Source organism: Prunus avium, chromosome 6 (genome assembly GCF_965620075.1).
Source record: "Prunus avium chromosome 6, drPruAviu1.hap1.1, whole genome shotgun sequence".
NCBI classification, from domain to species: Eukaryota; Viridiplantae; Streptophyta; class Magnoliopsida; order Rosales; family Rosaceae; genus Prunus; species Prunus avium.
In genome coordinates, this window is record NC_142289.1 from 24564335 (window position 1) to 24574229 (window position 9895).

At 35.7% G+C, this 9895-nt stretch overlaps 2 protein-coding genes across 2 annotated transcripts; both read right to left on the minus strand.

Moving 5' to 3' along the window:
* Window positions 1-989: 989 nt before the first annotated feature.
* Window positions 990-3524, minus strand: LOC148293887 (uncharacterized). Its single transcript, XM_088254634.1, has 4 exons — window positions 3011-3524; window positions 2674-2907; window positions 2231-2364; window positions 990-1922 (listed from the first exon to the last, which is right to left on the minus strand). The coding sequence occupies exons 1-4, from the start codon at window positions 3522-3524 to the stop codon at window positions 990-992; spliced, it is 1815 nt and encodes a 604-aa protein (XP_088110760.1).
* A 1-nt stretch (window position 3525) lies between these two features.
* LOC148293888 (uncharacterized) lies at window positions 3526-4473 on the minus strand. The gene is made up of 2 exons (XM_088254403.1): window positions 3672-4473; window positions 3526-3560 (listed from the first exon to the last, which is right to left on the minus strand). The coding sequence occupies exons 1-2, from the start codon at window positions 4471-4473 to the stop codon at window positions 3526-3528; spliced, it is 837 nt and encodes a 278-aa protein (XP_088110529.1).
* Window positions 4474-9895: the final 5422 nt, after the last annotated feature.

Here is a 9895-nt window from a genome sequence, read left to right on the forward strand (position 1 = left end):
GTTGGTGATGATGTGCTAGGTGATATTAGAATTGAGTGTGAGCCATTTACTAGAGGGATACCCAATGTTGACACATTTGATGACCTAGTGGGTGAGTTTGGGAGTGAAAATATTGGAGATGAGTGTGAAGATATATGGATTGATCGATTGTTGTAATGTATGATATTAGTTATGTAGTTAATTGTATGACATTAATTAATAGCTCTGTATATCATTTTAATTTTGATCACATTTTCATTATGCAGGCTTTGGGCATGACAAATCAAAAATTAAAAATACCGGGTTAAAGGTGAAAATATGACAGTCAAGTTAAAACAATCGCAAAAATAGACGTCTAAAATATAACCAACGTCATATTTTTACAAACGACGTGGAACGCCAATGCAAAAGACCGTAAAGAAATAAAAACCGCCATTTGAAAAAGAAAACACATCAGTTAATTAAAATTAATTTAAATGTGGCTAATAATTATTACCAACAACGACGGTCATGAAAATAATTCACGTCGTAGACTTAAGAATAACACGACGAAACAGTGCTCCAACCGAAGAATTTAAGTATAACACTACTTCCACCGATTAATAATGACCGTCGTCAAAAGTGGGAAATAAAGGCAATTCAGTTCCATTACCTATCGTGACAACTCTTTTGCACATTGGTTAGGCTAAAACAATTGATGTCTCAGAGAATACACACGTCTAAGAGGGTTATAAAAGCAACTTTTAAAAGGCCAACCACGTCAAGGCCTATACAAAAACCGGCGTGGTAAATAAAAAAGTAACAACGTCGACGAATTGGATTCTTGGGACATACTAAATAACTTAACCACGACCGATATTTTACACTAACCGCCGTTCAAGAAGTAATCCACGACATTTATTTTCCTGTTCACGCCGTCAAAATCATTTTCAACGTCTGTGGTAACCACAAGAGTCGTGGTTAGGAATTGTTACGTCGGTTTTCAATAAAGATGTGCCATGTTTAATATTTCAGACGTCAGTACAAACTTGTGCATACATCAAGCTTCCTACAAGTGAAGCGTAGGGATTTTCCTGCATTTCCAACTTCTCTTGCTCAGTTTTAGGAGATTGTTCACAACTCAATTTATCACCTTTTGAGAATGGAACATCACAACCTGTGTAGTTCTCCATATTGAATCTTTTGAGTATCCTTTCTATATATCCTGTCTGTGATAGACCACGTAATCCCCTTTCTTTGTCTCTACTTATTTCAATCTCCAATACATAATGTGCTTCACCTAAATCACTCATCTCAAAATAGTTTGACAACATTCTCTTAGTGTCATGTAATAATGATAGATTGCTGCTTGCTAAGAGAATATCATCAACATAAAGGAGCATGAAAATATAATGTCTTACATGAAATTTGAGATAAATGCATTCATCTAAGGGATTATCAATGAAACCTTGAGACTTCACAACTTCATCAAACTTCAAATACCACTGCCTTGAAGCTTGTTTTAATCCATATATTGATTTATGTAACCTGCAAACCAAATCTTCTTCCTCTTTTTGAATGAAACCATCTAGTCGCTTCATATAGATTTCTTCAATAAGGTTTCCATTCAAAAATGCAGTCTTAACGTCCATTTGATGAAGATGCAAATCAAAATGTGCCACTAATGCCATTATCACCCTTAAAGAATCTTTAGTTGAAACAGGTGAGAATGTTTCATTGTAATCCACTCCTTCTTGTTGTGTGAATCCCTTTGCGACCAAACGTGCCTTATATCTGTCTATTTGTCCCTTTGAGTTTCCTTTGGTCTTATAAACCCATTTGCATCCTATTGGTTTACATCCTTGAGGCAATGCTACAAGATTCCATACACCATTTTTACTCATTGACTGAAGCTCAGACTCCATTGCTTCTATCCATTTTTCACATTTTTCACTTTGCATAGCCTGTTTAAAAGACACAAGGTCTTCTGTGGTGTTGATATCATGTTCTGACTTTTGCAGGTAGACATAATAATCATTTGATAGAGTAGGTCTCTTAGTTCTTTTTGACCTTCTCAATTATGAGTTGTGAGGCTGCTGTTCTTGTTGATCTAACTGCATATTTTATGCTGCAATTTGTTGATCTTTAGTTATTTGATTTTCCTCTAAATTTCTTTCATCATGAACTGGTGAGACTTGTTTGTCACTCGAATCAGTGAAGGGCAAGACTGTTGTTTCTCTTATCAGATTTTCTTTTCCTGTAAATTCCTCACCTTCCAAAATTCATCAAAATCAAAATTTTCATCAGTGCCTTGTTCACTTTCATCCTCAATGAAAATTGCTCTTTGTGTTTCCATAAACCTTGTGGTATTGTAGGGACAGTAAAACCTATACCTTTTTGTTCTATCTGGATATCCCACGAAGTAGCAACTAACTGTCTTGGAATCTAGTGTCTTTTTTTATGCATTATAGAACTTTGCTTTTGCCTTGCTTCCCCAAATTTTGAGATGTGAGAGACTTGGTTTTCTATTGCACCATATCTCATAAGGGATTTTGTTCACACTTTTTGTAGGAATTCTATTCAGCAAATAGTTCACTGTTTTCAAGGCCTCTCCCCAGAGAAATTTTGGGAGCTTAGAACAACACATTAAGCTTCTTATCAGTTCAATCAATGTTCTATTTCGTCTCTCTGCTACTCCATTTTGTTGTGGTGTACCTGGATTAGTATATTGAGCCACAATTCCTTCTTCTTGCAAAAACTTGGCAAAAGGTCCAGGATTTCTTCCTTTCTCATCAAATCTGCCATAAAACTCACCTCCTCTGTCTGACCTTACCACTTTTATTTTCGAATCCAGTTGGTTTTCTACTTCTGCTTTGTAAACTTTAAACATGTCTAATGCATTGGATTTTTCAGATATTAAGTATACATAACCATATCTTGAGAAGTAATCTATGAAGGTTATAAAATACTTAAAACCATCATGCGTTTGAGTGGGAAAAGGACCACATATGTCTGTATGTATAATTTCTAGCAGTTTGACTTCTTGTAGCACCTTTCTCACTTCTTGTAGCACCTTTCTTCCTTAAATTAGTCAACTTCCCTTTAACACATTCAATGCAAACGTTGTCTTTGTCATGGTGGTTAAATGGTGGCAACAGATTTTCTTCGTTTAGCAGGTTCATTCTTTCATTTGAGACATGTCCTAGTCTCTTGTGCCAAAGTACATACGATTCTTCTTTATCTGCTTTTCTTTTAGTGCTTATCACATTGATGCTAAGATTAGTATTGCTTGTATTTGGTTTCTTGCAATTCAAACGAAACATGCCATCATCTAGAAAACCATTGCCAATCATAACTTTATTTCTGAAAATGGAGACTCCAGACTCATCAAACTCAAATTGTAAGTTTGATTTTACAAGCTTACTAACTAAAATAAGATTCCTTTTCATAGAAGGAATATAAACTACATCTACTAACTCCAAAATAAAACCAGACTCCAACTCGATCTTAGCTAATCCAATGTACTCCACCTTGACTCTTTCTCCATTTCCCACAAACACCTTCATCTCAGCCTTGGTTGGCAGCCTCTTTGTTTTGAATCCCTACAAAGAATTAGCCACATGAACTGATGCACCACCATCTAACGACCATGAATCTGAAGAAATCTCAATTGCATTAGACTCAAAAACAAACATGTACTTGATCAATCTTACCTTTAGCCTTTTGCTTATCCAACCAACGCTTGCACCTATCACAATTCCTCTTCAAGTGTCCAAACTTCTTGCAAAAATAACACTTGATCCCTTTTGGTTTTAGTCCCTTAGTTTCCTTTTCTTCATTGTTTTTCTTTCCAGCAAACTTGCCTTTTCCAAAATCCCTTTTGAAGCTGTTTTGAACCATATTAATCTTTTCTTCAGCCTTATCTTTCTTCATATTTTGTTCTTCCTGCACACAGATGCTTATGAGGTCAATTACTGTCCATTTCTCCTTTTGAGCTACATATGTGCTTCTAAGATGCTTGAAAGTACTAGGCAGAGAGTTTATAGCAAAATGCACCATCATAGTTTCATCCACATTGACTTTGAGTGCCTTCACTTTGTTCCAAATTTCCAGCATGTTCAGTATGTGTGTTCTCAGACAACTTTCCCCATTGTATTTTGCATCAATGAACTGTCCCATTAGAGTTCCAATCTCAGCCTTTTTCGATTCCTGAAACTTCTCCCCAATAGAATCAATAAACTTCTTGGCATTATCAGATGGTGTAATGCTTCCCCTGACAGATGGTGAAATTGACCTTCTCATGATTAGAATAGCCATTTTGTTTGCCTTAACCCATTTGGCATATTTTGCTTTTGCTTCAGCAAATGCATTTGCAACAGGTTCTGCAGGAGCTTCTTCTTCAATGACCATCTCATAGTCCAGCAGACCTAGAGCAATTTCTACATCTTCTCGCCATTTGATGTAGTTAGAGCCAATGAGAGCTTCAATCGAGTTGTGATTAACTGAAAAATACATTGTATATATGTTTAAAAACTGAAAACCCCAAAATCTTTAAAACATGGTTGATTCTCACCTTTTGACAGAGAAAACAAAACATGTTTATCAACACTGAGACATGAAAATCACGCAGGCTTCTTGTACAAGAAAATTTCTACATCTTTGGACAGAAGAAAAAAACCTTAATTGTTAGCCTATGCGTTTCATCTCCCATGTTGTTCTGCTGTAAATAATTGCATTATGAATCACCCACATCTTTGGACAGAGGGTCATTCATAATGCCTTTATTTGCAGCACAAGTCTGATCATAAACCTTTGAGTGTACAGATCTTGCAATGTCTGAGTTGCTTTGGCTTGCTCAGAACACTGCTAGAACTCTACAAACTAATTGATCAGTTTCGTCTTGTCACAGCGAGGTGTTAACCTTAACTATTGCTATGACAAGTTCCTTTAGTCTTGAAAAACTTAAAACGACCTTCAGTTTTCAAGTTCTTGTTGCTGCAACAAATTGGATAGGTAGAAGATAAAATAACCTATGCTCTGATACCACATGTAAACATTATAAGCTATTAAACTTGAACACTAACCTTGTTCTACCATTGGAATGAACACTTGAGTGAGAGAGATCTTCTCTAAGATAACCGACTACCTTAGCTCAATATTCTAGATGGGGTGAATATCTTGATGAGTTGTGTGTCTCGGCTCTTAGAGGGAGCTCTTCTATTTATATGCATCACTCAAGGAGTCTTGCCCATCAAGAAACTCCTTAAGGTATCCTTATTGCAATAGAACAGTGAATCCCAATTCTAATAGAACTAGAAACCCTTTTAGCCTTGTAAACCAATTAAAACACTGATACAAAGTCTGCTAGTTATCCCTAGAACCACATATATTTTGTTGGGCTTCGGTCCACCTTCATACCACTTTACATTACAATATGAAGAAGGGCTAGGCTCTAGTGAGAACGTCTTTTTGCAAACAATTGGTGCGAACTTCTATCTACATCATTAGATATGCTTTGACGGTTAAGAGTATAAGTTGGGTCCAATTAGGTTTCATGTAGAAATGGGTATTAAAAAAACCCATGTTGACAGGACCCGACCCAAATTCCACTTTGGAATATGTGTCGAACCCTGTGCATGTCCAACACTTGGCAAGTGTTAGGCACAATTGTCCAAACTATCCCTCTTACCCTCAACCACAAAACAAAAACACCCTTAAGGGTCTGTTTGGTACACCTCCTTGGATTGGACTGGATTGGACTGGCTTAAACAACACCCTTAACCCACGTTTGGTGCAGCGCTTCTTTAAGTTAAATGAGACTATACAATCCGGGCAACCGAAAAACGCTTCGTTCGTTCGCACAAAATAGAGAGCTCCGTGGAGGTGCCGCTAAATAACGAAGTCGTTGTTTTGGACGATCGAGTCTGCCATTATCCAATGTTGCTCTACTCTTCTCTTTTCTCTTCAACACTGCTCTGTCTCTCCTCTCTGGTTCTCCTCTTCCGTTTTGCTCTGCTTTCCTCTGTCAGACCACCACCATCAAACCCACAACGAGCTACAACAGACCCAATCGAATCATCATCATCACCCAATCAGTCAATCAAACCAGCCATAACCAACCATCACATACCCAGGTCAACCACCATCACCACCCAGTCGAACCACCACAATCATTAATTAATGGAACCAGAGAGAGACAGGTTGATTCAATTGGATCTGTGGCAGCATAAAGAGAGAGTAAAAAGGAGGGAAGGAAGAAGAAAAGAGAAAAGGAAGAAGAGGAAGAAAGAAAGAAAGATAGAAAGAAACAAGAAACAAGAAACGGCCTGGGAAGAAGAAAAGAGGAAGAAAGAATGAAAAAAGAAATGGGTCAGGAAAGAAGAGGAAGAAGAAAAGACACGAGGAAGAAGAAAGAAACAAGGAGAAAAGAAAATTAATAAAAAAAGATAAGATACTTTTAGCCTTTAAAAAATATTAGAATTTTATTTATTTACTTTTTATTTATTTTTAGGTCCAAAATCCTTAATTAAAATTAAATATTAAAATAATTATTTTTTAATCCGATACAACACCAAACATAGGTCTTCACTATTTTTACAATCCAGCTTCCTAGTCCGACGCAGCACCAAACATAGGTCGGTATTTAATCCAGCTTAGTCCAATCCGAGCTAATCTAAGACAATCCCAGAATTTAGTCCAGTCAATAACAGTCCGTCGTACCAAACGACCCCTAAGGGTTTAACTTCTACCAAAAAACCGGCCGAGTCTCCCCTGAAAAACGGACATTTCCCAAAAAAATTCCACTTGTAAAAATATGCAATTAAAGTTGAAAATCAATTCCCAATCGTTAGAAAAATAAATCTGAATAGCCTCAGGCCTCATTATACCACAAAAATCAATCAGCCAACTAAATCCGGTTTCAACTCTTAGAACAGCGCGAATACGTTATCAATTGCCAATATGACCTAACTGAGAAAATTTTCAACACTTGATTCTGTGGCTGCACCTGGTAGCTCTAGGTTGCCTATGTACCCTTACCAAGGGATCAAGCCACACGTAGTTCTTTCACTTTTTATATTTCACTGGTATATATTTATCAATTGTTATTTTTCAATGTAATTTGCAAATCAATCCAAGTTCTCATATTAGTGATATGCTCAATAATATTCACAAAATCTCAAAGCAGTTCATACTTGCACACAAATAGGCTACTCAAAACATTTCCTCAAATCCATAAAACAATTTATATTTTACTTGCATAACTTATATATAAAAACAAACAAGCTTATAAAACACTTTTAATCTTTCCTTCAAAACTCACATAAAGCTCATGTACGCAAATGAAGAACAAAACCATTCATTTCTCCAACTTTCAACATAAATTATAAGTATCACTACTACAAAAATCGAAATAGACAATGGGAATCCACCGTCATCTAGAAGATTTTCAAACCGTCATGAAATCGACCGCCATCTTTTGATATATAAAACAACGACGGATAATAACCGACGTCATTAAGCCATTCAACGTCGAAAAATATAACAAACAGATGTCTAATTACTATATTTATATTGTAAAATGAAACCTTGTACAATATTAGACAACGGTTTTATTAGAACTTAGACGTCTAAAGAGTGTTATATGTCAAGAACAAAACAAAAACCGACGTAAACCTAATTATCCACGTCCCTAATTGAAGGAATACGACTTGTATAACCTAGAAACCGTCGTGGTTAACGTATACTACGTTAAATAAATAAACAAACCACCGTCTAACTTATAAAAGACGACGCATACACAATAGAGCGGACTTTTAAAGCATTTTACATGTCAATAATCACACAAGCACGGACATAGAGATAATTATTCACGTCCCTAATTGAAGAAATACTTAGAAACCGTCGCGGTTAACTTATACCACGTTGAATAAATAAACAAATCGACGTGTAACTAATGAAAGATGACGCAAACACGAAAGAACAGATGTTTAAAGAATATTAAATGTCAATATTCACAAAGGAACCGCCGTACAGATAATTATCCATGTCCCTAATTGAAGGAATAAAGATTTGTATAAACTAGAAACTGTCGTGGTTAACATATACTACGTTAACTAAATAAACAAACTGACGTATAACTTTTAAAAAATGACGTATATACAAAAGAACAACCGTTTAAATCATATTACATGTCATTAATCACACAAGCACTGACGTAAAATGCATTAACCATGACATACAGGTGAAAAAAACATCGCTTATATAATTATCCAAGTCGTATTGGATAGAAAAACGCCTTGTTAACCGTATTTCACGTCCATCTCTTACGAGATTCGTCATGTAAATTGCATAAAGAAGGCTCTTCGACAGTGTTAGACGTCGCTTTTTCTAAAAGCAGACGTCTGAATATTTTAAAATGACACAATTTTACTCAATACCGCCGTAAAAAATACCATCCACGACTACTTTTTTTTAAAGGCCGATGTTAAAAATAATATTGAAGTCGTGGATAGGAAAAGAAACGACGTGGATTATAATTTGAACGTCAGTTTCTGTAAAATAAAGGTCGTGGATTATATTGAAATATGCGTCGTGCATTGTTTTGTAGGCCGTCGTTGATGTTTATTACACCCGCTATGATTTATTTTAATAAATCGACGTGTTTTCCTTTTCAGATGGCGGTTTTTATTTCTTTACGGTCTTTTGCATTTTCTTTCCACGACGTTTGTAAAAATACGACGTTGGTTTTATTTTAGACGTCTGTTTTTCCAGTTTTTGAACTGGATCGTCGTATTTCCCACCTTCAAGCCAGTATTTTAAAATTTTGATTTGTCGTGCCCAAAACCTGCATAATGAAAATGTGATCAGATTAAAATAGTATACAGAGCTATTAATTAATGTCATACAATTAACTGCATAACTAATGTCATACATTACAACAATCAATCAAAACATATATCTTCACACCCATCTCTAATATTCTCACTTCCAAACTCACCCACTAGGTCATCAAATGTGTCAACATTTAGTATCCCTCTAGTAAATGGCTCACACTCAATTCTAATATCACCTAGCACATCATCACCAATAACATCATTATATTCTCTATTAGGCATTGATAACACTACCGACCAACCACGATGCATTGGGTCGTCAACGTAAAATACTTGTTTGACTTGAGAAGCCATAACAAATTGGTCGTTCCTATGTCCAATTTTACTCAGATCTACAAGGGTAAATCCAAGTTCGTCGACTACAAGGCCCAAAGTGTTATCTATCCAATCACTCCTCAAGACTAAGATTCTAAACTTTTGGTAGTCAAGGTCCCAAATTTCTTGAATAACCCCATAAAAACCTATATTGGAGACAATAGGGTTTTTATCCTTGGCACTAGCAACTTGCATAGTATGTGCAAGTAAATAAACTCCAGTATTTTGGACAGTTCACACATCATCTTGTGCCTTGGTGTTAAATTTAACACCATTAATAAGATAGCTCCTATATGATGGCACTGCCATGCTTGGACCAGCTGCTAGCCACATCAAATTTTCTGATACGCCATTATTATCTTCTCCATTAAGTTCGCTTTGAATCTGCAAATTAATAATATATCTTAATTGAATCTAACTTATAGAAAGAAAGAAAATTAAAAGTTCAATATGTCATTCAATAACATATATACCTTAAAGCGTAGCCATTGAATGAAAGTGCTATTGTGCTTATCTTGTAGCCACTTTGTTCTCTTTCTAAATTTTGGATAAGTGGTCTTGATGTGGATCATATGTTCCCTACAATTGACATGAACAAATCAAGCATTACGGTCCATTGTATATAAGATAAACATAATGAATAATAATATTTAAAATGGCTACATATGAAAAATTAAACTCATACGTACTCAATATAAGCTAGGACTTCCTCCGTATTCTCCAAGACA

Coding starts and splice junctions, on each gene's coding strand:
- LOC148293888 (XM_088254403.1), bottom strand. CDS start 4,473: ATGTATTTTTCAGTTAATCACAACTCGATTGAAGCTCTCATTGGCTCT. Junction 3,561..3,671: donor GGATAAGCAAAAGGCTAAAG/GTAAGATTGATC, acceptor AATTCTTTGTAG/GGATTCAAAACAAAGAGGCT.
- LOC148293887 (XM_088254634.1), bottom strand. CDS start 3,524: ATGAAGGTGTTTGTGGGAAATGGAGAAAGAGTCAAGGTGGAGTACATT. Junction 2,365..2,673: donor GGCTCAATATACTAATCCAG/GTACACCACAAC, acceptor TGGGATATCCAG/ATAGAACAAAAAGGTATAGG. Junction 1,923..2,230: donor ATTTTGATGAATTTTGGAAG/GTGAGGAATTTA, acceptor TCTTTTAAACAG/GCTATGCAAAGTGAAAAATG.